The following is a 27,124-nucleotide window of genomic DNA, read 5'->3' as shown; positions in this document are numbered from 1 at the left end:
TACATATGTCAGTGACCAAAACAGAAAAATCCCTCCCATCTAATAACAGAATTTATGTGATGAGGAAGGAAAAGATAGGCAATAACTGTAACAGATCAGTAAATTCTACAATACTGAGAAGATGGTCAGTGCTATGGGGAAACCAGAGCAGAGTACGGGGCACGGGGGAGTTCAAGTCTAAGTAGAGCGAACGGGTGGGCCTCACTAAGTTCTACTGTGATTTTGAGGCAAATAAACAGTGCAAAGGTAGTAAAATGTGCTACAAGAGAGTAAGTCAAATATCTGAATACATGGGGGAAGTGAGTCAGGGGCATTAATAAGTGGAAGGAAGAGAGGTTTTCATTTTGATTTATAGTTTAAGATTTAACTTTTCAACAAAATTAACTTCAAGTTACAACACAATCAAAATAAAAAGTGTTATTTGCTAAGAGAAAACAAAGCATATTTCCAATGAAAAAAATTCAAGTTATGTAGAGATGAGAAGAATCTTACCATTTTTACTGATGTCGAGTTCTTTAAGATTAACTAAACTAGCAATAGTGGTTGGCAGATTTGAAAGGTCATTATCAGGAATACTTAGTTTTCTTAGAGCTTGACAGTTGAACAATTGCTGTAAAAGAAAATAACGATTAATTAGATCTCAATTTGGTTAAATCCATTCATACGCAAACTTAGTAACAAAACTCATTTCCCCATCTTTATAAATAGGGTAATGAAAGGGCCAGCTGCAAAAATCCTACCTCCACATCGTACCCTTAGTTGTTTCCAGAATGCTTCACATTCCATCTCCATGCTCTCACCTCCCTCTTCTCTACTATCCTAACTCAAGATGGAAGGTATTCTATTTCTTCCCCTTCTGTTTACGATGAATGTTCAACTTGCCACTGATCCTACCAGTTTTCTTCTTTCAATTACTTTCTAGAGTTGCCCCTTCCTTTTTGTTCTCACAGCTACCAGGAAAACCTTAATTCTCTTTCTCTGCAACATGTATTATCTCCATGTAATCATGTTCGACAGTTGTTTAGAACATCCAAGAATAGCAATAAAAGTGAATACATGAGCTCACATTTCTTTTGTGTCCCTTCATACTGTTTCATAAATATCTAGCAAATGAAATATTTAACTTTTGATATTTGGTAAAAAAAAATCAATATCTAGTGATTGATTCATTTCTGCCATCAGTCCAAAGTACTGCATGGGGAAGAGTCAAGTGTTAAAGCGATGGTTCTCAAATCCAGCATGGTTCTAATCACTAGTAAGTGAAGGTGTTGATTTAAAATGTGGATTCTTGGGGGATTCCCTGGGTGGCTCAGTGTTGAGCATCTACCTTAGGCTCAGGGCGTGATCCTGGAGACCCGGGATGGAGTCCCACATCAGGCTCCCTGCTTCTCCCTCTGCCTATGTCTCTGCCTCTCTCTCTCTGTGTCTCTCATGAATGAATGAATAAATAAATAAATAAATAAATAAATAAATAAATAAATAAATAAAATCTTTTAAAAATTTTAAAAAATAAAATGTGGATTCTTGGACTTTACCGACAGAAGCACTGATGTGGTGGGTCTGGAGTGGGGGTCGAAATCTGCAGTTTTAAACAAGCACTCTTGTGATCTGATGATTTTGATGTGTGTGTTTCCAGTACCATATTTTAGGAAACAATGTTATATTTTTTAGCTATGTCAATCTCATTTTGACTACTCAAGATAGGAATAGTTGAAACGGAATATTTTATTCATTTCTGGAAGAATTGCCTTAATGAGATCTTTTATATTTGACATTTCTAATTCTATTTTTCTGAATTTCCACAGATGAAGTGTCTGGTATCCATGACTATGCAATTGGCTCACAGTACATTTAACTACTGCTTGTCCTTTCATGTAATTTGTTATTTATAGGCAAAAACAATGTAGAACATAATTATTATTTCTTAACTCATTAGTTTTTTAAAAAGTAGATTGTGCTAGTTGTTTCTTCAGATAAAGTATAGTTTCTTGCTTTAGGTTAGCCATATTTGGCTGCTTTCAAAGATTATTTCTAATATTTCATGTAATGCTAGAATTTCAGTATGCTATACAAAAGTATTACTACCTCTCTTTATAAAACCTGAAAAAGAGAACTTTGACAGATTGTTTTCACTGACTAAATTTCCCTTTAAAAAATAGAAAAACTGATATCTATATTCATGGTAGACATTAAAGTTTTGCCCAGTCTTTATCGTTCTGTGAGAACCATTCAGTCCACATGCAATGTGGTTAGTTATAGATGTATAGATTTTAGAAATTCAATCGCCTCATACTGATGTTGGTAAAATGTACTAATAACACTTTAACCTGATTATTATAATCACTTTATATAAAATTCAAATGATTTTCAAAACATTTTTTTAAAAATTCAAGTTTGATTTAACTTGAATTAAAGAATTTAACTTGAATTAAAATCAACTAAATTCTCAATTTTTCTCAAGAATTAGTTATAGGTCCTGGCTTTATCAAAGATTGATTGAACATATACTTATGGGTTCATTTCTGGGCTTTCCATTCTGTTCTATTGATCTATGTGGTTGTTTTTGTGTCAGTACCATCCTATATTGATCACTACAGCTTTGCAATATAACTTGAAGTCTGGAATTGTGATGCCTTCACCTTTGCTTTTCTTTTTCAAGATTGCTTTGGCTATTGGGGGTTTTTGTGCTTCTATACAAATTTTAGAATTGTTTGTTAAAGCTCTGTGAAAAATGCTGTTGGTATTTTGATAGCAATTGCATTATAAATGTAGATTGCTTTGGGTATTATAGACAGTTTAACACTATTTGTTCTTCCCATCCATGAGCATGGAATGTCTTTCCATTTCTTTGTGTCATCTTCAATTTCTTTCATCGTTGTTTCATAGCTTTCAGAGTAGAGATCTTTTACCTCTTTGGTTCAGATTTATTCTGAGGTATCTTATAGTTTTTGGTGCACTTATAAATGGGATCTATTCTTTGATTTCTCTTTCTGCTGCTTCATAATTCGTGTATAGAAATGCAACAGATTTTCTGTACATTGATTTTGTAACCTGCAACTTTCCTGAATTTGTTTATCGGTTCTACCTATTTTTTGGTGGAGTCTTTTGGGTTTTCTATAATGGAAGAAGTTTCTTCAACAGGAAAACTGGACAGCAACATGCAAAAAATGAAACTGGACCACTCTCTTATACCATACACAAAATATATTCAAAATGGGTGAAAGACCTAAATGTGAGACAAGAAACTATTAAAATCCTAGAGGAGAACACAGGCAACAACCTCTTTGACCTTGGCCATAGCAACTTCTTGCTAGATATGTCTCCTGAGGCAAGGGAAACAATAGCAAAAATGAACTATTGGGATTTTATCAAAATACAAAACTTTCTGCATGAGAAAGGAAACAATAAAACTAAAAGGTAGCCTACAGAATGGGAGAATATATTTGCAAATGACATATCTGATAAAAGGTTAGCATCTAAAATATATAAAGCATTATAAAACTCAACACCCCCAAAAAAAACAAACGATCCAGGTAAACAATGGGAAGAAGACATGGATAGATACTTTTCCAAAGAAGGCATCAATGTGACTAACAGACACATGAAAAGATGCTTAATATCCCTCATCATCAGGGAAATACAAATCAAAGCTACAATGAGGTATCATCTCACACCTGTCAGAATGGCTAATAATATAGAAAACAACAAGTGTTGGCTAGGATATGGAGAAAGGGGAGCCCTCATGTGCTGTTGCTGGGAATGAAAATTGTGCATTGCAAAACAGTATGGAAGCTCCTCAAAAAGTTAAAAATAGAAATGCCCTACAAGCCCGCAACTGCACTACCAAGTATATATACAAAAGATACAAAAATAGTAATTGAAGGGATACATGCATCCTGATGTTTGTAGCAGCATCATCAATGGCCAAATTATGGAAAGATCCCAAATGTCCATCATCTGATGAATGGATAAAGAAGAGGTGGTGTATATATACAATGGAATATTACCAGCTAGCAAAAAGAATGAAATCTTGCCATTTGTAAACAACATAGATGGAGCTAGAGACTATCATGCTAAGTGAAATAAATTAGTCAGAGAAACACAAATACCATATGATTTCACTCAGATGTGAAATTTAAGAAACAAAACAGATAAACATGGGGGTAAAGAGAGAGAGGGAAACCAAGAAACAGACTCTTTTTAAAATTTTTTTAATTTAAATTTAATTAACATATAACGTGTTAATGATTTCAGAGGTAGAGGTCAGTGATTCATTAGTCTTATATAGCACCTGGGTGGTTTGTCTCCCTCTTTGATTTTGTCTTGTTTTGTTTTTTTCCTCTCTTCCTCTATGATCGTCTGTTTTATTTCTTAAATTCCACATGTGAGTGAGATCATATGATAATTATATTTTTCTGATTGACTTATTTCATCTTGCATAATATCCTCTAGTTCCATTCATGTCATTGTAAATGGCAAGATTTCATTTTTTGATGGCTAAGTAGTATTCCATTGTATATATACTCCACATCTTCTTTATCCTTTCATCTGTCAATGGACAGTTGGGCTCTTTCCATAGTATGGCATCCTACCCCATCTTATGCCTACATTTTCTTTGATCACTGGGGAAATGAGGACATTAAGGTCAATGTGATAGTTTCTTTTAAAGCTAACTTTTTTTAAATATAAAGAATTGTTCTTTATTTGAGGCCATTTCCTCTCTCCCTTCATTTAATTGTTGTTACTGTTTTTTGAGAGAGAGAGAATCCCAAGCAGGTTCCACATCCAGCATGGAGCCCCACATAGGCCTCCATCTTACAACCCTGAAATCATGACCTGAGCCAAAACCAAACATCAGATGCTTAACAAGAAATTGACTCTTAACTATAAAGAACAAATTGATGATTACTAGAAGGGAGGTGGCTGGGGGGTGGGTTAAATAGGTGATGGAGATTAAGGAGGGCACTTGTTGTGATGAGCACTAGGTGTTGTATCTAAGTGATAAATCACTAAATTCTATACTTGAGACTAATATTACATTGTATGTTAACTAACTGGAACTTAAAGAAAAACTTGGAAAAAATGTAATTTAAGAAAAAGAATGAATAGAGGTCCCTATATTCTTCTCCAATTCGATTTTATTATATTTTTTAAAAATATGTCATTTATTTATTTGAAAGAAAGAGAGCATGAATGGAGAGAAGGGACATAGGGAGAGGGACAAACAGGTGCCCCATTGAGCAGGGAGCCCAATGCAGGGCTCAATCCCAGGACCCTGAGATCATGATTTAAACCAAAGGGAGATGCTTAACTGACTGATGCACCCAGACACCTCAATTTTTCTCATTTTAAAGGAAGCCATATCAGGAACAAAAGGTATAGAAACTGCTGAACACCCTATAACATGGAGAATCTAAGACTCCTGTGGTATAGTGATTAAGAGCATGGTGTTTGGGATCAGCTTGATGTGGGTTCAATTCCCATGCATTTAGTTACTAGCTGTGTGATCTTGAACAAGTTACCTAACATCTCTGAACTCGATCAATTTCCTCATTTGTAAAAGTGGGAAAACAACATTGCCTGATGTGAAGGGTTGTTGAAATGATTACATGAGTTAATATATTTCATCAGTTTCAAGTATTGCAATTTTTTGCATATTAACATCTTTGATATTTGGAATGAATCTTATAATCAAGAGCAAGTTACAATTTTCAGGATGCCTGGGTGGTTCAGTCGGTTAAATATTTGACTCTTGGTTTCAGCTCAGGTCATGATCTCAGCATTTTGAGATCAAGCCCTACTTCAGGTTCTGTGATCAGCACAGGGTCTGCTTGAGATTCTCTCTCTATTCTGTCCCTCCCCCTCTTCATACTCTCTTTCTCTCAATAAATAAAATCTTTTTTTAAAAAAGAGCAAGTTATAATTTTTAAGGAGTGTATCTTCCTTAGTGGTACAGTAAAGACATGTCTCATAATCGGTAGCCTTGGATTTGATAAAATGAATTACTTGTGAAAGTGTAAAACTGTGTTTGGTACATGGTCAGGGCTAAGAACTGTTGGCCATTTTGAATATTTATAGACATGATACGGAGGCACACCTATATAGTAATCAATTTCTTATTTTTGTAGATGAAGAGGTCTTTGAAGGTGGGAATCATGTCTAATTCATCTTGATATCAAGTTGTTTCACCTTTGAACACGCCAACGTAGCTAGCACTGTGTCTTGTACATAGTGTATGCTGCACAAATATCTTTGAAAGTATACTTGGATAAGTCAAGGGAAAATGAGGACAGTGATAAATCCCAGCTGAAAGTGGTACTTCACTGAACTGGAGTTTCAGATTAGGTAAACAACCTCAGTGGAATCTAAATTTCATAAACAAAGAGTGAACTTTGAATATGAGTCACAGTGCCTCCAAATTGGCAAAGAAATTAAGAAGGCATTTTAGTGATTCTTTCAATCAATATTCAAGCTTTGAATGAAAATGAAATAAAGAATGATTATGAACTAGCTGTGATTTTTTCATATAGTATAAAGCAGCAAATATAATTAATAGCTAATTAGAGTAAGACTGTTAATGGTAATGGTTATCCTGGTTTTCATTTGTTAATGATATTTCACATTTCAAAAACATTAAAACCGCTTTGAGTCTTAAAATATTTTGGTACTGAAGTATGCTCTTTCTTGGGCTAAAGGAAACCAATTTAACTCTGACAGAAATTGGTTTGAGACGAGCAGGCAATTTAAATTACTGACTCCAGAAACCAATGGTTAGATATTTTCTAAGAGAGCTGACACAAAAGATAAAGGTCTAAGTGTGGAAAATAAAATGTATTTAGACCCAAAATGTATATTCTAAGAGGTATATTATTCATTTATTCATGGAAAAATCATGAATCGATACTTGCTATAAACCAGATAACTATGCTAAGTGCAAGGGGCACAAAGTGAATAAGAAGCAGTAACTGAGCTCAGTTTGCTTACAATGCAATATTTATACAATAAGCTAAATATAATGTGAAAAAAACTTATGCTGAGACAAATATCAGGTGTGACATAAACACAGAAGTAGGATATCTGCACCAAATCATTCTGATGATAGTGGTGGGGGGGGATTCATGAAAGTATACCTGGAAGGGGTGATGACAAATGGATTGCCCAAGAGCCAGCACAAATTAGGCAGATGAAGGCTAAAGAGGGATAATGTTGTAATTTTCTGGAGCTTCTCAAAGTATACCCAACTCAAAGAATGTATAACTTAAACTAGTTTCAGATTATTTGTTTTAAAGCAGCTCAAGGTGACTTGGATCTTGCAATGAATTCCCTGAATCTACATGTATATGCATTTAAAACATATTTAGTGAATACTCATCATATACTATGGTCCACATTCAGCATTGAAATTAAAGACATGAGGAGCACCTGGGTGGCTCTGTGGTTGAGAGTCTGCTTTCAGCTCAGGGCATGACCCCGGGGTCCTGGGATCAAGTCCTGCATTGGGCTCCCTGTGGGGAGCCTGCTTCTCCCTCTGCCTGTGTCTCTGTATCTTTTTCTGTCTCTCATGAATAAATAAGTAAAATCTTAAAAAGAAGTTAAAGACATGAAATGAGGGGAGTCTGGGTGGCTCAGCTGATTAAGTATCTGACTCTTGATTTTATCAGGGTGTGGGATGGGGGAGGCAGGGTTCCACATCAGCAGGGAGTCTGCTTGATTCTCTTTCTCCCCCTCCCCCTCCTCCCCAATCATGTGGCTTTCTCTAAAATAAATAAATAAATAAATAAATAAATAAATAAATAAATAAATCTTTTTAAAAAGGCATGAAATGATACTGTCAATTTATGTTTTTAACCAGTATGGTGGACTAAATATTCAAAGAATATTTTAGTGCAGCAGAACTACACACACACACACACACACACACACACCCTTTATGCATAACTAAGCTCTGGTTGTAAAGTACAAAATCCTCAAATTCCAGAATAACAAGAAAATAATACATAGAGTTAAGTAGGATTTTTTTTTTTTTTTGCAAATATAGGGGGATGGAAAACCACTTGGAGTTTGAACAGAGTGGGGGATTGGCTTATAGGCTATTCCAGTTAGAGGTAGGGTCTCCTAAGAGCGACATCCTCTGTGGGCAAATTAGAAAAAACTGAGTCCTTCAAAGAGAGGCAGTGGGGGAATGCATGCCTTTCTCAGTTTTGACTCTAAGTGAAGTAAGAAGAAAGAAAGAAAAGAAAAAGAGAAAGAAAGAGAGAAAGAAAGTAGAGAGAGAGAAGACAGAGTGAAGAAGGAAGGAAGGAAAAATAGGGAGAGAAAGATGAGGGAAAAAACAGAACAGATAAAGAAGGAACAAACAAGGAAGGGAAAAACAAGAAAGAAGTCCAGGAGGAACAAAGGAGGAGGGTAGGAAAAAAAGAAAGGAAGAAATAAAAACAAAAACAGAAAGGAGAAAACCCCAAAGATTAGCTTTCTAGGGCTTACCAACCACAGTCTATCTTCCCTTGAATTAGGGTCTGGAATCTATATATATATATATTTACAGAATCTATAAAGCTCCCTAAAACCCAATCTGGAGTTATAGGTGGTCCTGGAGTACTATTGCCCCCAAATGCCTGCTAAAAGTAAATAAAAATCTCCTCTGAAGGAATACATATTAAATTCAGACCTCAATGAATTCCCAAAGATAAAGTTCTAAGAAATACAGGATCACTGAAAAAAATCACTAAATGTCTAATTAAATAATTAACAAAATGAGATGATGCAGAAAAACAAATAATCTTGCCTCTAAATAATGATATTAGAATTATAAAACACAAGATGCAATTTATATGCATTTAATGTTTAAAGAAATAAAAACATGATTTGAAAGCATGATGATAAAAGAAGAGATTATCAGAGAGCTCAGAGATCAGAAGAACAAACATTGCTGGAGGAAAGTCATAGCACATGATGTTAAGAATAAATTAACTGAATGTAAACAAGGGGATGGAAAATAGAAAAAAAAACTGTTTAAATGACATGAAGAACACAGTAAGAAAAGCTTTTAAAATTTAAGCAAAATTTATCACAGAAAAAGAGGATGAGGTGCTTGAGGAATTCCAAAATTGTTGTGAGGCTTTCATCTTCAGATGGAGGAAACTCAAAGAATTGTAAATAAGATAAATGAAAAATAACCTACATGTAGACTTATATGAATTTGCAGAGTATCAAAGGCAGTAGATCTTAAAAATTACCAAAGAGGAGAAACTACCTTCTAAAGACTGAGAATGAGAAAGACAGAGAATTTAACAATCAAAGCAATGACTCATTAGATATTACTGAAGTACAAAGAGTAAATAGTATAATATTTGTAGCTATTTTTAGGAAAAGGGAAAAATGACAGCATTTTTATATAAAGACAGTTTACTACCAAAACTCTTTCATTAAAACAACTGTCAAAAGATATCTTAAAAAAAAAAAAAGATTTATCGATTTATGAGAGAGAATGAGTGAGCACTCACACAGTGGGGAGGGGAAGAGGGAGAGGGAAAGGGAGAGAATCTCAGTCCGACTCCCCAGTGAGTGCAGAGCCTGATGGAGGCTCTATCTCATGACCTGCGCCAAAATCAAGAGTAGGATGCTCAACTGACTGTGCCACCAGGGCATCTCTCAAAAGATATCTTTTGGGAAGAAGGTAAAGGACTCTAGCACACAAGTCTGAGCTACAAGAAATAATAGCATTAAATTTTTTTAAAAAATTAAACAGAACATGTGATTAAATCTAAATAGACATTAGCTATATAAAATAATGACAAAATTTCAAATTATAGGCTTAAAAAATCAATGTAGGTCAAACAGTTTGGTAGTGGCATAAGAATGGACATATAAATCAGTGAAACAGAATTGAGAACCCAGAAATAAACCCAGTCATATACATTCAATGAATATCTGTCGAAGAAGACCCCCCCAAAATGAAAGGATAGTCTCATCAATAAATATTAATGGAAAAACAGGATAATCATATTCAAAAGAATATTCAAAAGACTGAAACTGGACCCCTACCTTATACCACTTACAAAACTTAATTCAAAGTGGATTAGGTACGTAAATGTAAGATATGAAACTGTAGCAATACTTAGAAAGACCCTGGAAAAGAACTCTTTCACGTTGGTTTTGGCAAAGATTTTTGGGACATGACCTCACAGGCACAAACAACGAAAGCAAAAGTTAAACACGTAAGACTACATCACGCTAATAAAATTGTGCACAGCAAAAGAAACAGTCCACAAAACGCAAAGGTAACCTGTGGAATGAGAAAGTATTTGCAGACCTTTTATCTGATAAGGGGTCAATATCCAAAATGCGTAAGGAACCCATACAACTCATTAGTCAAAACAGAACAAAACAAAACAAAGTTGATTAAAAATGGGCAAAGGACTTGAAAAGACACTTTTCCAAAGAAGACCTCCAAACGGTCAACAGGTACATGAAGAAAATGCTTGACATCACTAATCATCAGAAAATGCAAATCAAGACGACAATGACACATCACCTCCTTGCTGTTAGAGTAGCTGTTACCAAAAAGAAAAAAAAAAAAGAAACAAGTGTCGGCAAGGCTGTGGATAAAAGGGAACCTTTGGTGGAAATGTAAACTGGCGCAGCCACTGTGAAGAACGATCTGGAGGTTCCTCAGATTCTATTAAAAATAGATTTACCATACGATTCAGCAATCCCACTTCTGGGTATTTACACAAAGAAAATGAAAACACCTATTTCAACGAGATATCTGCACCCCCATGCTCACTGCAGCATTATTCACAATAGCCGAGGCATAAGAAACAACCTAAGTGTCCATCAACAGGGGAAGGAATAAAGATGTGGTATATGTATATATATATATATATATATATATTCCATATATATATGGAATGTTAGTCATAAAAAGAAGGAAATCCTGCCTTTTGAGACACCACAAATGGGCCATGAGGGCATTACGCTGGGTGAAATAAGCCAGATGGAGAAAGACAAATACTGAATGATTTCAATTAACTGTGACATCTAAAGAAGTGGAACTCAGAGGAATAGACAGTAGAATGGGGGTTGCCAGGGACCGTGGGATAAGAAGTACGAGATGTTGGTTAAAGGGTACAAATTCCAAGCTGTAGGATAAATAAGATCTGGAGATCTACTGCAGAGCATGGTGACTGTGATGATCAATATTGCATTATATACTTGAGAGTTGTAAGGAAGATAGATCTTAAGTGCTATTACCACACACACACACACACACACACACAAATCACAATTACGTGACGGGATGGAGATGCGGTGACTTACTGATACCTTATTACCTGATTGTGGTGACTATTTTGCAATCTACACATATATTTAATCATCACACTGCACTCTAAATTTCCATATGTTATGTGTCAATAATAGATCAATGAAGCTGGGGAGAACTAAAATTTTGAACAACAAAAGCATATATATCAGGGAAAGATAATCGGATTAAAACCGTCTCGGATGGAGCGCCTGGGTGGTTCAGTTGGTTAAGCCTCCAATTCCTGGTTTTGGCTCAGGTAGTGACCTCAGGTTTGTAAGCTCAGGGTGGTGAGAGCGAGCTCCTCACTGTGTCTGTGCTCTGCGAGGAGTCTGCCTCGGTTTCCCTCTCCCTCACCCTCTGCCCTCCCCCTGCATCCCCTCTTAAATAAATAAACAAATCTTAAAAATAAATAAAACACAACAGTCTCAGATATTTGCTTTGTTTGTGAGGACAGTAAAGGTACTGATTAACTTTTAATTTCTAGGGTAACAACTAAAGGAATAGCAATAAGGTGTACAATTTCCTACAAAATAAATGGAATAAGATAAAATAAAAAGAAATAAGAAAAAAATATCTTTAATAAATATAATGGAAAACAAGTAAATACTTGCTATATAGATAAAAATAAAGACTAGCATGGAATAAATTAATCCAAATATATCAAAAGCTGCCATCAATAAATATTTATCTTATTAGTAGTGATACACTGAAAACTTGATGGAAAAATGATAAGACTGGCAAAATTAACCAAAATAAATTTTATACCATAATACTGGTTTAAAGCAAAATGTATTAGTAGAGAGTGGCCATATGTTAAAAAACACTAGGTCACAAGGAATATCTAAATGTAAACTTGTATGCATCCACTATCATTACCTGTAAAATATTTAAAGAAAAATCCGGCTTATCTATAGGAGATAGCATTGTAACAGGGTATTTTGACAAATATCTCCTAAAAATTGATTAAAAACAGACAAAAGCTAGAATTGATGGCCACTAGATTGTCCTACTGGACACATAGGGAACACTGAACTCAACCGTATTTAGTACTTCTTTAAAAAGTGCATATGAAAAACTTGGAACTAACCATGTATTAGGCATAAAGTCTCAACAAACTTCAAAGAACTCGTAACAGAAAGACCAAGTTCTCGGGCCATAATGCAAGTTATAAATCATTTACCAAAAGATAACTTTAAAAACTTTGTAGAAATTTTTTTAAAGATTTTATTTATTTATTCATGAGAGAGGCAGAAACACAGGCAGAGGGAGAAGCAGGCCCCACGCAGGAAGCCCAATGTGGAATTCGATCCCAGGACCCCAGGATCATGACTTGAGTTGAAGGCAGACGCTCAACTGCTGAGCCCCCCAGATGCCCCAAGCTTTGTAGAAATTTAAATTTAATAACTCATGGGTCAGAAGAGAAATCCTATGGGAAATTATAAAATATAAGTGATAATAAAACATTGTGCGTTAAAAATGGCGGGAGATGGCTAGAGTAATGGGGAGTGACCTGTCGCCTTGAAGGCTCACGTCAGACGAAGCAGAAGGCGGGAACGAATGAGGGAAGCACGCGGCCTAAGAAGAGAGGCAAACGGTGACAGAATGTAGACGGGGAACGAAGATCAAGGAAAGTTCCTCACACTCATTAGTCTACGAAGGAAGAAGGAGAGAAATCCTGACACAACCCGCCCGGGAACGCCTTAAGCAAAGGCTCCATGTCTTTTGCAGGCCATTGCATGTACCCTATGACTGTTTTTTTGTCTTTTAAACTTTCTCGTTGTGACCTATGCATACGTAAGACTGTGCATAACAGGTAACGTTCGTTTAAAAATCACGACGATAAAAACAAAGACCCATATGCCGCAATGCAGAGTCCCAAAGCTACTTACGCGCCTCCCAGTCAGGTCTTTTGGTTCCTTTCCGACCCATTTTGAGGCAATCAATTTCTTGAATTTTTATTTTACTCATTTTGTCACTTTCATTTATACTCTTACCACAGGTCTACTAATCCTCGAACACACATTAAGATTTGTCTGTTTATATGAATGGAATAACACTGCGGGCTTTCTTCTGCAGCCTGCCTTCTTACTCAATATTATGCCATCAGCATTATTCCATGTTGAGGTATATCATCTACTTATTCACTTTTACCACAGTGTGTCCCATATAACACAATTTTCCTATATATTCTACTGTTGACAGAGTTTTGCTTCCCCCCCCAATTTTTTCCTAATATAGGCGATGGCGCTACAAATATTCTTGTACACGTCTGCTAGTGCACACATTCAGAAGTCCTCTAAGGAGGTGGGCATGTGCTTAAATTTACTAAGTCATGGAGTTTTTCCCCACGGTAGCTGTCACGATTTAAATTCCCTCTAACAAGGCCACGAGTTCATATTTCTTCATACTATTTCTGAACTTGTGTTGCAGACTGTTTAATTCTCCCCAATCTGTGATGTGTACCGTGGTAACACACTTTACCTAATAACTAATAAAATCAAACATATGTCCTTGTTTTATTCATTTGAAAGAATTCATCGCATATTCCGGTCACTAATTATTGCCAGTTCTTTCGATATATGGCTCATCTTTCCATTCTCTTTATGGTATCTTTTGATAAAAAGGCCTTTACAGTAGTCAAATTCATCTCTCAGTTTTAATATGTACCAGATGGTCTCCTATTTTTTTTTTCTTCTAAAAGTTTCAATGCTTTGGCTTGACTCATTTGGAATTTATTTTTGAGAATGAGGTGAAGCAAGGATCCATTCTTCTCCCTTTATACGTGACCAGTTATTCTAGCGCCATTTTGAAAATAGTCCATTATTTCTCCACCGATTTATAAGACGAGTCTGTGGTGTATGTGATTTCCACGTAAGGATGGTTAGTCTCTGGACTTCCTATTCCTAGTGTACTGGTCTCTGTCGGTCATTCTCACTGGCTCCTCATGAATCGAGAACTGTGATTTGGGCTTGTGTGGGGAATGACAAGAAAAAATAGGGAATTACACCCCGAGAAGGAGGAGACAGTTTGCCCAGGCTTCGGGAGAGGGATTGTTCTGGAGCAGGGGGTGGGAGGGGCACAGAAAACCAATGTGGAAGGGCCTAGGAGGCAAGGCTTCATCCCGCAGGACGCCCTCCATCCCGCAGGACTCTTTAATCGTCTGATTCACCTTTAGAGTTACTATCTCCAGAAATACACACACACGGGTGTACACACATGGATGCACACGCAGATGCACACACATGGATGCACACACACTGATGCATACACACAGATGCAGACACAGATGCATACACACAAGGATGTACACACAGATGCACACACAGATGCGCACACACACAGATGCACATACACAGATGCATACACACATGGATGTACACACATGGATGCACACACACTGATGCATACACACAGAGGCACACACAGATGCATACACACAAGGATGTACACACAGATGCACACACAGATGCGCACACACACAGATGCACATACACAGACGCATACATACATGGATGTACACACAGATGCACACACACATGGATGCAGAGAGATGCACACACAGATTCATACACACACAGATGCACACAGATACACACGGATGCACACACGGATGCAGACACACGGATGCACACGCAGATGCACGCACACAGATACACACATACATATCGGCGTTCAGCTTTGAACTTGCAAATCACGGGAAGCCCGTGCGGACCTGTGGAGCAGGTTAAGGACCTCGTAACAGGTCATAACATGAAACTTCTAAAAGAGCAGACGTAATCAGGTGCATCCCCCGCTTCGACGACTCCATTGTCTTTCTGCTCATTTCGGACCAAGCCCCAATTCCTTGATGTGGCTTTCAATACCCTCGCCCTGCACTTTCCCTCCCGTCCTTCCGCGGTCCCTGTGTCTTCGTCACACCTTCCCCTCCCCTGGCCTGCACTACGCGTCCTACCACCGCCAGCAGCTCCAGTTTCTGTGCCCATTGTACCCTGACCGCCTTTGCAAAGCCGGGTCTTCAGCCGAGGCTTTTCTCCATCGCACCCTGTGCCCCCTCCCGTCGACCTCACCTCCAGGATGAGGCCCCCCCCATCTTTCGGGTCACAACTTAAGACCAATTTACATGCCCCACGTGTGACTTTCATGACGTTCTGCATTTATGCCTATTGCGGCCTGGAGCCCGTGCTGGGGACGTTAGACGACAGGCTTCCCCTACAGGTGCCGTGCAATGCGGACACCTGGTGCTTCCTCCCTAAATCCCTTGTTCTTTCACGAATGTTCTAATGCAGGGGCGTGACTAATAAGATCTTTCAGGCACCGTTTCCCGAGTGCCTACGGTATAGGTGCGAGCCACTAAACTAGACTTTAAAATCTGTCATCTCCACTGCCTACGACAATGTAGCAAGGAAGGTACTATCAGCCCGACTTTGCAGACGGGAGGACTCAGGAGGCTCAGGCTTCCCCTACGGTTCACCCAGGACGCGTCAGGGCCGGGTTCACATGCATTTCCCTGGGGTGCAGAAGCGTCTCTATCTCCAGGGCAGCGCGCTGCTCCCTCTGCACCGTCAGGTCTGTGTTTCGGAGGGAGAAGGGTGACAGCCGAGCACGTGGCTGGCAGCGCGAGGAGGGAGAGGGAGCAGGACGGTAGCACGGTGAGCCCGTCACCCTGGGCCCAGGAGCAGTTAGGGAGCACAACTCAGACTCGAGGACTATCTTTGACAGCAAGGACCCAAATCACAGTGAACGTGAGCACACGTGACAGCGCTGTGCTACCCCCGGAGGGCTGCACACTTGCAAACTATTATAATTCGGAGTCAGCATTTTATTACCAGCTTTGTACTCAGGCTTGGAAAATTGAGGACACAATAAAAATGTCATGAGCGTGAATGATTATATCTCCAAACATCGTTCCTTGGGAAAAATAAGATGTTTGTTTTTCTACCACAAACAAAAAAATATTAGTTGCTTGTGAATAAAAAAAAAAATACTTTTCCTGAAAAGGTTCATATAAGGTCATAAATATTCAGGGAGAGGGTTACTGATGCCTTATGTTGGCAGAGGTGGATTCCAGCGGGGAAAAGGACTGTCTAATGAGCTGGCATCGCCGAATGGCTGGTTTCTTAGAAGTTTGTCCTCTGAATCCCTTTAAAAGCGTTCAGGCTCTATAGCGTTTCCAAGTTCTTTTGAAAGCTGTCTCAAAAATAATAATTATTATTATTTGATGCACATTGTAATAAAATGTTTTAAAATCCTTTAGTTTAATACAGATGTTAATTATCTTTAGTGAGAGAGGAGCCAACTCAAAAATAATGGAGTCAAAAATGGGTTGATATCCGTACTGGGTGAAACGGCAAGCTGCCAATGGTGACATTCGTTTGCTTCTTGTTTTTCCTTCCTCTCTCCCTCCCCGCCTCTCTTCCCTTCCCCTTCCCTTGCTTCCCTACTTCTTGCCTTCTTGCCTTCTCATTCCCCCTCCTTCCTGGCGACTTGCATACACCGAGCGCCTCTTGAGCACCGACTGGGCCGCAGACCCAGCGCCAGGACCCAAAGATAAAGAGCAGAGCACCCACTTCCTCAAGCATAGGGTCACCTAGTGCTCACAAGTCCAGGAAAAAGCACAGTGGGATGTAAGAAGCGTGACAAGGAAGAGAGGGCGCTGCAAGGTGCCTTCTTCTCCAAGAGAAGCATTTCCAGACCTTGCCTTTGACCTGGAGAATTTGGACGTGTGGGTGCTGGGCCTTTCAGGCTCGTCGACTGTTCCCTCACATGAACATCCTCTCCTCGGGTGTTCACCAACGGGGCAAGTGACTGACTCAGATTTTTATTTTGAGTAACAACTGGCATCTGTGACCAGAAGCAGGCAGGTGGGGCGGGGGTGGGGTGGGGCGCGGATCAGAGAACAGGTGAGAGATAAGGAGAGTCTTGGTTAAGGAGTGAGGAGGGCGACCCGCTGGGAGGAGAGATCTTCAGGGCTGAGAGCATCACAGAAGGTAAAGGGAACACGTGTGTGTCCCCGCCCCCATCCCTGGCAAATGAGCAGAGTCCAAGGCTCTGTGCTTCCTCAGGGAAAGGCCAGACTGCAACCAACAGCCAAGCATTTTATCCCAGAAAATGGTAAATCTCCCTGCTGTTGTTTCTGAAATGCAGATCTTTTCAGCAACGATCGGCACAAGGGCGCCGTCCAGTCATTTCTCCCCTTCAAACAGCAAGGCTACTTTAGCATTTGCCATTGCCTTCGAAGGCAGGAACTCGAGATCTGTTTTGCTGGAAGAACAGTTGTCAGTTTGAATATACAAGGCCCACAGCCTTGCCAAACCCATTCTGCTTGATGGAAGTCTGCATTTAAAGGTTTTTAAATGAGGGGGGTCCGGGGGGCTCAGCAGTAGAGCGTCTCCCGGGTCCCGGGATCGAGTCCCACCTCGGGCTCCCTGCAGGGAGCCTGCTTCTCCCTATGCCCGTGTCTCTGCCTCTGTCTCTGGGTCTCTCGTAAATGAATAAATAAAATCTTTAAAATAAATTTTAAAAAATAAAAGTTTTTAAATGAAAGGATTTTTTTTTTTGACTTACACGTCCATGATTACTTCACTTGATGGAAGCACGCCAATAACACCAAAAAGGAAATAGGAAAAAAATGAAAGCTGAATATAAAAGTAGCACTTTAAATGTTGTTAATTTCGACCCAGCTTAATTGCTACTAGGCATTTGGGAAAAAATTTTTGATATCTTTATAATTCTTAAGACTAAGTGATGTATGTGCATACGTGTGCCTGGGTTTGTGTGTGCATGTGTGCCCACAGATGAGCCTGGGTAGGGGGCTCTTTTGTTGTCTGGTTAGTAACTACTAGTTGGCAAAAAAAAAATCAGGCAAATAGACATTTATAAAAGCACTGGCTTTGGGATCCTTGGGTGGTGCAGCGCTTTAGCGCCTGCCTTTGGCCCAGGGCGCGATCCTGGAGACCTGGGATCGAGTCCCACATCGGGCTCCCGGCATGGAGCCTGCTTCTCCCTCTGCCTGTGTCTCTGCCTCTCTCTCTCTCTCTCTGTGACTATCATAAATTAAAAAAAAAAAAAAAAGCACTGGCTTTGTTTATAGAGAGAATAATCAGGATGGTGCATGAGCAATTGGGTTGAGTGGCATTAATTTAGACTTTCATATCTATCTATCTATCTATCTATCTATCTATCTATCTAGATACACACACACACACACACACACACAAAGTTCTTGTCTATCTGTGCTTTGATCAGTTGTAGGTAACTGAAAATCCAATGTGCACTGGCTCACCCTGCCCAGGTCAGTAAACCAGACAAAAGATGGTAGAGCTGGAGGCTCTTTCCCACTTGCAGCGATAGTGGAAGGGCAATAAACTTTGGAATCAAGCAAACCTAGATTTGAATTCTAACTCCACCCTAACCAGCTACACGCTGTTGAGCAAGTTCCATATGTTCTCCCTAAGGGTCAGCAGGCTTGAGACCTATCAATAAGGAGCCCATTCCGTTAGTTGGCTAAGAGAGGCTGAGGGCCCAACGAAGCCTTCATTGAGAGGGTGGAGAGGTGAGATTCTTATGAGTAAGGGACAGGTGGGGCTGGGAAGGGAGAGATAGACAGGGAACCATGTGATCCGGCTCACGGAAATCCCCAGAATGCTGAGGTGAAAGGAAACCAGAGATCAGGGAACAAGCCCGACCACCCTGCCCTGGGTGTGGGCGCGGAGGGTGTCTTTTCAGGACAGTCACTGGTGACCAACCCCGGATAACCAGACCCAACAAAGAAGCCATTTAAAGATGGAATCACCCGTCCTCACTCAAACCAAGCCATCGCAAGAACGTGAAGGCCACAAGCTCGCTGGTCAATTCTAAACAAGACGGTCAGAGGAGGCCCACATTGGCGACCCTGTCGGGACCCCTCACTTCTTAATAAGCGTCCTCGCTTAATGAAACTCTATGACTTCACTTACTCTCCTTTGTCCACAAGATTCACTCTTTGACTTGGCGATACGGGAACCTAGCTCTCCGGCTTCAATCAGATTTAAGAAATATATAGGTGGCAAAATGCACAGGACGCCCTTGAAGTTGGGCCACGTGATATGAAGAGCTGCCAGTTTGTAGCTGTCAGACGAGATACTGGAGAAAAGCTGACAGTTGCTGATAATGAGGCTGAGACTAAACTTAAAGCTATTTTGGAAGACATCCGTGTGAACCTGTTTACAAGGGCTTCTGAAGACCTTAAGACTCATATGGTTGTGGCCAATACAATGGAAGACTTCCAGAAGATTCTAGATTCTGGGAAGATTTCTCAAATTCCATTCTGTGGGGAAATTGACTGGATCAAAAAGACCACCGCCAGGGATCAAGATCTTGAACCTGATGCTCCATCCATGGGAGCTAAAAGCCTTTGCATCCCCTTCAAATGAGGGGGATGATCTGATGCAGAAGGTAAGTAAGTAGGGAGAGGATGATGGAGTCCTGCTATTTGTTGCTACTGAACGGACAGTCACCAACTGAGACAGAACATAGAACAGGAGACGGCCGGGGGCAGGGCGGGGGCACTAGACTCGTTGAGTGTGAATATTCAGGTAAATGCAGAAGGGACATCTAAATCTGAGGACTAAGAGATAGGGCTGAGCTGCCACAAGAGATGTGTGTCTCTCGTATGGCAGCTAAGACCGGGAGAAGGGGCAAATGGGGCAACCGAGATCAAGACCCCCTCAAGGTGTTGGCGAACAAGTCTCAAGTAAGACCTGGTGGCCTGGACAGGAGGGCGCTGGAGGTAGAGAGCACTGGGGGGTGTGCAGCCAATGGCTTCTGCTTCTGAGACCAATCACGCAGCCTGGGGCAATGAGAAGAACAGCATAAAGCCTCTTTCCGGCCTGGTCTAACGGATCACCTAGTGTTTGCCTTCCTCGGCTTTCCTGTGCCTCGACGATACCTCACCGTCTCCTAGAGCTCACCCCTGCCTCCTGTGACTCTGCTCTAAACCGAGTTCTGACCTGTCTGACGACTGTGCTGCTGGCCCGGCCCCGCTCCTCGTCTCCGGGGAGCCAGAGCTCGTGGGCAGGCCCGGGACCGGCGTCACCGGCCAGGACACAGGAGCCATCACTGGTGTCAATGGGCAAGTTCAGGGGGTCAACGTATGTACTACGGCTCTTACGTAGTCCGTTCTTCGTCATTCAGAACCAAGGAAGAGAGCCTTTCCTCCTAGTGAAGGCCACTGACACAGACAAGACACAACCGAGAGCCCCGGGAGTTAAACTTAACAAAATTAACCTTTATCATCACCTCGGGGAAAAAAAAAAAAGAGAGAGAGAGAGAGAACAAACGTTTAATTCATTTGCTTAAAATTTAAAGACAACAGAGTCAACTCTAGGCCATAAATACCACACGCACTCGTACACACGCAGACGCACACGCATACCCGTTCATGCCAAGATGAAAACTCAACGGTGAGGCTACTTAGTACGACTAGGAAACCAAGCAGGAAAGATTCTAAAGAGACATATAGAATATTGGCATTTCCTCTAACCTGTGGTCAAGATTTAACTGATTTATTGCTGGTTGGGGTTCATTACAGAAACCGCAAAGCACCTGTTGGTATAGAAAGGCTAAACATCTCTAGGATTTGGTTACAAACGACTTTTCACATCAGTTTGGTCAAGAAGAGGTATGTGCAAACAGATTTTCTCTTTTTATATTACCGTTAATTAAAAAAAAGAGAGAGAGAGAGAGCAAACAGCGTCCTTCCTATGAAGTGGATCATCATTTCTCATTTTACACAGGAATGTGAGCACGGCGAGGTGTTCTTCACGGCCCTGCAGCCGCTAGCAGCTGACACTTTGCCGGGCCCCACGACCGTACCTCGCATACATGGTGTTTTAATCTCTAACAGTGAAGAAGAATTACCACAAGGTCAATAAATGACAAAAATCAAACGCTGGCCAAACAATCCCGTAAGGCAGATGCTTTCTCCCACAGAGGAGAGAACCTGCGGTGGAGAACCGTCCCTGCCTGTGACTCAAATTCAGGCCTGCCTGGTTCTAAGGCCCCAGGGCTTTCCGCTACACCAGACGTTGTACGTCCAACTTCTCCTCCTCCCACCACTACGGGCTCTCCTGCAGTTTAGGAGCTGACCCCCAAAGTTAAATAACACCAGCAGCCAGGCCCTAAGGGTGAGCTCACAGCGTTCATATCCATTGCTCCTCTTGTTTCCCATCATTTCCGAGCAGCTGGGGAACAGTTCCCTACCCCTGGGGTCCAGTGGAGGGTCCCTGAAGCTTCTCGGCCACAGGAGCGCAACCAGCACAATACAGAGGACGCGCCTTGTCATCTTGGCAAAGGATGAATTTTGCATTTGATTCCATGACTTACTCACGTTTCTGTCCTAGAAACCTTTCTAATCAATAGTCATTCTAGAAAACCGTAGCATCTGTATGCTATAGGAGATCCTAACTCACGGCCTCATATGTCTGTACTAATTCTTGGAGGCAAATGTTCACAGGGAGACTTGCATACGACAAGAGGCTAGTCCTCTGTAAGGTCACCGTGTAGTCCCGCCGAAGGAATCCTCTGCCCCCGTCCCAAGCGGAGAAGGGCCTGCCGTCCCAGGAAGCCCCGGCCAACAACTGGATCTTGAAAGGGCATCCTACTAATGCAGTAAGTGGGACTCACTTTTGGAATGAAATCAGCCTTTAGGGAACTGATGGAGGATTATTTCTCTAAAGTGTAATAAAACGGACTATGGAGAACTCACCTTCTAACCTCTCTAGAAATTTAGGGGATAATCGTCTTAAAAAAAAAACAACAACAACAAGCAAATAAGAAATGAAGCAACTTGATTTATACTCTAGAGACCAAAACCTTTTATCAGTTCCCTAAAGGTTCATTTCATTCCAGGAGCGAGGCCCAATTGATGCATTAGGAAGATGCCCTCTCTCATTTAGAACCGCTCCACACACTAAGGACGGAGCCGGGAAATGAGTGACATTAAAACATGTAAGAATCAGCTGACGACTATTGTAAAAAGTAATGAAAAGAACAGATAGCAGATATTCACCTGCTTTTTTTTTATATTTACATTTTTGCTTTCTATGTCATTTTCTCAATGATACTTTACAATTTACCTGAGCCTTGGATGTTACATTTGTCATTGCATCTTATGGATCATTTTCAAAAGAAAGGACCCCAGTATGGTCCGATCCCGCAAAAGGTTAACCCCTGGTTTTCTCTTCCAGCTCGATTTTTTTTCTCCTAATTTTTTTAAATTCTATTTTTATTTTAGTAAAAGCCTTATAACAGTTCTTTGTCCTCTCATTTGCATCCCTCAACCTTCTTCTAGAGGTCGTTGCTTTCGACTTTTTAGCCGTTATTTCTCGTATTTTCTTCTATACTTCTAGAGAATTCATATGTTTTTCTACTTCTTGGCTTATCAACTGTAGACACTGCCTACTTACAGCGGACCCTTGAACAACATGGGTTTAAACCACACAGGTCCCCTTAGCTGGAGAGTTCAGTATCATAAGTGTATTGTCTCTACTTTATAATTTTCTTAATAACATTTTTTTCACTTATCTTATTGTAAGAACTCAGTATATAACACATATAGCATAAAATATGTTACCCAACCATCATGTTATGGTAAGGCTTCAGGTCAACAGTAGTTAGGTTTTGGGGAACCAAAAGTTATATGTGGATTTTTGACTGTACAGGGGTTGGTGCCCCTAACCTCTGTGTTGTTCTGGGGTCAAATGTATCTCGTAGCAGGGCAGCTGAAAAACCGTATCATTTTTCACCATTCCATCATCACTTTCTTTTTCCTCATCTTCTCTATATACTCACATACAAATTTCTTATTAAATCAGTAGTGAAGGCTGATATCAATCATGTGTGTTTATACACTGTGTGTGTTGCTTATTCATAAAAGGTTTTTTTCTGAAATTGCTTCATTGCTTTCTTTGCTTGGTTTTCTGTGCATTTATCCTTCATTTTTTTCCCCCCAAATGCTCAAACAGCTCTGTCAAATGCCCACAGCAATTATATATTTGAATGCTAAGCACCGCAGATAAATGTTCTCTTATTCTGGAGGAACTAACTCCTGCACCCTGTCTAGCCAGCTCCAGTCGGACAGGTTGCTCTCTCAGTAGGATACGGATATGGCTTCCATAGATATTCATTTGCTAGTGCCTCAAACTGGGCTCTGGCTTCTTCCCAAATTCCCTAGCTGAAACCTGAGAGTCACCTGTGACTCACTTTGCCTCTTCCCTCAAAATACAGATATGAAACAGATGACCAAATCGAGTAAATTTTGCCCCCCAAAAGCAATTTTAACCCATGCCCTTTGTTCCACCCACAGGGAGGAAGGCCAGGAGGGAGGCCAGGTCATCATCGTCTCTCACAGATTTCTCTATGTTTTGCCTACCTGGTCTCCTCAACTCTTTTATGTCTATTCTAGGTGCAGCTAGAACTTTGCAAACGATATTTCTGATCTGGGCTATTGCCAGGTAGACCCTTAAATGGATCTCCACATATTTCAGTATAAAATTCAAACTGCCCATCTTCGCGTGGAAGGCTTTCCTAACTCTCCAGCCTTGTACCTCATTGTCTCTCTTGTGTGGTGTTTAAGCAATACTTGACTTGCTTCAGGTCCTTACACATGCCTCATTTGCGCTGTCCCTGGGCACGCAGCTCTCTGTTCTGCTGGTGAACTCTTACTGTCCTTAAGTCTCAGTTGCAATGACATGCCTCAGGAAAGATGCTTCAACACATGTTTCCAAAACACCCACTGCTTCTCCAAGCATCATAATAAACAGCATACGGGATGCAATTACTTGTTCCATGTCTGCCTTTCATGCTACAAGGTACATTCATCTGTTCAACAGCTGTCTTCTCAGGGACTAGGGAAGTACCAGACACAAAGTAAATAATTATTTTTTTATGAAAAGAATAATAAATATCTAGGTTGCAAAATCCCAATTTTCTGCAGGAGCTACACAGATCACTTCAGTGCTGGGGGGAAGCTTGGGTGGAATCTGTGGCAAACTAGATCTGCTCCATCAAAAGAGCCCAGCAATACTCAGTTCCACCTAATTATTGTTACCAGTTGTGAATATGGGTTCTCCTGGGTTGTCCATTTTTTTTTTTAAAGGTTTTATTTATTTAGTTGAGAAAGAGACAGAAAGAACGCACGCAGGCACAAGCAGGGGAGGCAGCAGAGGGAGAGGGAGAAGCAGACCCTCAGGTCCAGGACCTCGGAATCATGACCTGAGTCCAAGGCAGACGCTTAACCAATGGAGCCACCCAGGCCTCCCCTAACCTTTTTTAAAAGGCAAGCCAGGAATCCAGACTTTTTGATAAAATCTGATATTTTTTTTTAAATCTGATATTTTATAAGTTAATCACTAACTCATTAAAAAAAAAATAGGCAGACCAAGCAAAACATGTTTCAGATCTCAGGGCAAAGAACTGATAAGTAATGACAGTCCTGGTCTTGCACGGCTGCTTCAGATCTATCACTACCTTCTGGTATCTTTTTGAGAATCTTAGCTAATATCACATAGTATGCATCTAAAACACAATTTGTCATGATTCTCTACACAATAACCTCTTCCAATAAATTTTTTAGTCGTGTTACTTTCCCAGGTCTCTAGGATGAAAATCTCATCATCTTTAATCCCTCCTGTTCATCCCCGAATCTAGCAAAATGCCAAATTCTGAAAGGTCTTCCTTCGGATTAGTGAATTGAAAAGGATTTAGAGTGAGATAGGCCAAAGTTTGTATTTTTTTTTTTTTTTTTTTTTAGTTGTATAACCTTTGGGAAATTCTTCAACCTCCTTGTGCTTCCGTGGCCTTACATTTAAAATGAAGAAAACGAAACCTGGGTGTCAGAGTTGTTCTGAGGACAAAAGAGCTATCATTGCATATGAAGGGCCTTGCACACAGTAGGTGCTCAATAAATACCCCTCGCATCTCCTGCCTTCTCGTTACTTGCTCTGTCGCTTGTTTTCTTCTTTTCTGTTGGCGCGCTGGCCCAGGCACATAAGCTAATGTAATTTTAACTTGCCTCTTGCAACTGGTTTTGGATTACCCACCATGTGAAGAAAAAACCTGACAAACTAGAGCTACTTCATACATTTGAGGCCCTCAAATCCCTTTGTAAATTATATTCCTTTGTAGTCCTAAACTTGACGCAGCCTCTTCTTCCACCGTCTCCGCTCACTTAAAGATCGCCACTTCCCATGCTCTCAGTTCAACGGCTCAAGCATTTCTGGAACACAGGAGCCTCCTATCATTTGAATCAAATTTCAATATCCATCCCATCCCTCAAGTCCCACAAACCATCACCATCTGTACCTATATCTCCTCGGTTCTCTCTCATTTAAATGGAAGAAGCGTGCCTGTTCTTCTCAAAGACATCCTCTTCGTGAATCCTATGTGAATCCTATGTGAATCCTATGTCCTCTTGCTTTCAGGACTTGCGGGAATTATTTTCTTTCAATTTATTCTTATCAGTGTACAAGCGCACTTTAATGTCATGGATCTTCAAAACAAACAAACAAATACTTATCTGACCTCCAACTTCTCTCTAGCTCGTCTCATTTCTCTGCTCTCCCTCACAGTGCAACCTTCTAAGAGTCTTGCGTGTCTCCACCATTTTCTTTTCAACTCACATCATGGGGTTTTTGCCCCACTACTCTTACCAGAGTCACTAATTACCTCCACACTAGCGGATACAACGGTCCCTCCTCTGTCATTTTCGTCAATCTCTTGGTTTCCGCGCCCTCTTCTTAAGGCACTTTCTGTTCTCTTCTGGCTTCCAAGGCCATTCATGGTTCCTCCTATACCCACAGCCCTTTCTCTCCTTGCGCTCTTCCTTGGCAATAGCAGTGCTTTCTAAATCTCTATGTAGGTCTTTCTCTCTTACCTCTCAAACCCATGCCATTAGCAAACGACAAAGCTTAGTCTAAAATCCTACTTCTCGGGATCCCTGGGTGGCGCAGTGGTTTAGCGCCTGCCTTTGGCCCAGGGCGCGATCCTGGAGACCCGGGATCGAGTCCCACGTCGGGCTCCCGGTGCATGGAGCCTGCTTCTCCCTCTGCCTGTGTCTCTGCCTCTCTCTCTCTCTCTCTGTGACTATCATAAAATAAATAAAAATTAAAAAAAAAATTTAAACTCCTACTTCTCCTTACTACTCTCAACCTAGCTGAAGCAACCCCCTGCTCCCCTGAATAACTACTGAGGGTCTAATGTCACCTTCACTCTCAGCTACCCACAGTTATTCCTACACTGCTGCAAGGGTGGTATTTTCACAAATATAAGTTATTTCACATCGTCTTTTTTCCTTAAAGTCCTTCCATGGCCCCTGAACTCACTCAGTATGAAATCTAAAGTCCTTCCCATCTTATTAACTAGCATGATGTAGCCCCACTACCTACCTACCTCTCCTCCTGCATCTGCCTCTTGTTCCCCTCTTCCTCTCACTCATTACACACCCACCTTCTTTCTGTTCCTTGAACACGCCACTATCATTCCTGCCCTAGAGTATTCCTCCTGGCAATGTTCTTTCTCGCACCTGCATGGTGCATTCCTCTCTTTCATCCGAGACTCAACATAATTCTCCTCCTTTTTTTCATCACGGCACTTACTGTTATGTGACATTTTCTTTTAAAAATTACTTCTGTTCCTTTTCTGCAGCAGTGAAGATTTTGCAAAAATCTTGTAGGCCTTACTCAATAATGTATCTCTGGTATCTAGAACAGTTGTCTGCACATAATTGGTACTCAAGAAATGCTTGCTGGATGAATGAACAATCAATGAATATATATTACCTAA

The 27,124-nt window shown here is 40.6% G+C and overlaps 1 protein-coding gene across 10 annotated transcripts in view; it reads right to left on the bottom strand.

The window, feature by feature from the left end:
* Positions 1 to 27,124, bottom strand: part of LRRC7 (leucine rich repeat containing 7) — a 491,781-nt gene that overhangs the window by 265,268 nt on the left and 199,389 nt on the right. For all 10 annotated transcript variants that reach the window (XR_012034800.1, XM_072834031.1, XM_072834030.1 and 7 more), the window contains one exon: positions 493 to 610. Coding sequence is in view for 9 of the 10 variants with exons in the window: in XM_072834031.1 (XP_072690132.1) it covers positions 493 to 610 (118 nt within the window). In the remaining variant the exon portion in view is untranslated. The remainder of the gene's footprint in view (positions 1 to 492; positions 611 to 27,124) is intronic.

Source organism: Canis lupus, chromosome 8 (assembly GCF_048164855.1).
Source record: "Canis lupus baileyi chromosome 8, mCanLup2.hap1, whole genome shotgun sequence".
NCBI lineage: Eukaryota > Metazoa > Chordata > Mammalia > Carnivora > Canidae > Canis > Canis lupus.
Note: the sequence above shows the minus strand (reverse complement) of the source record. Positions and strands in the feature narration are given on the sequence as shown.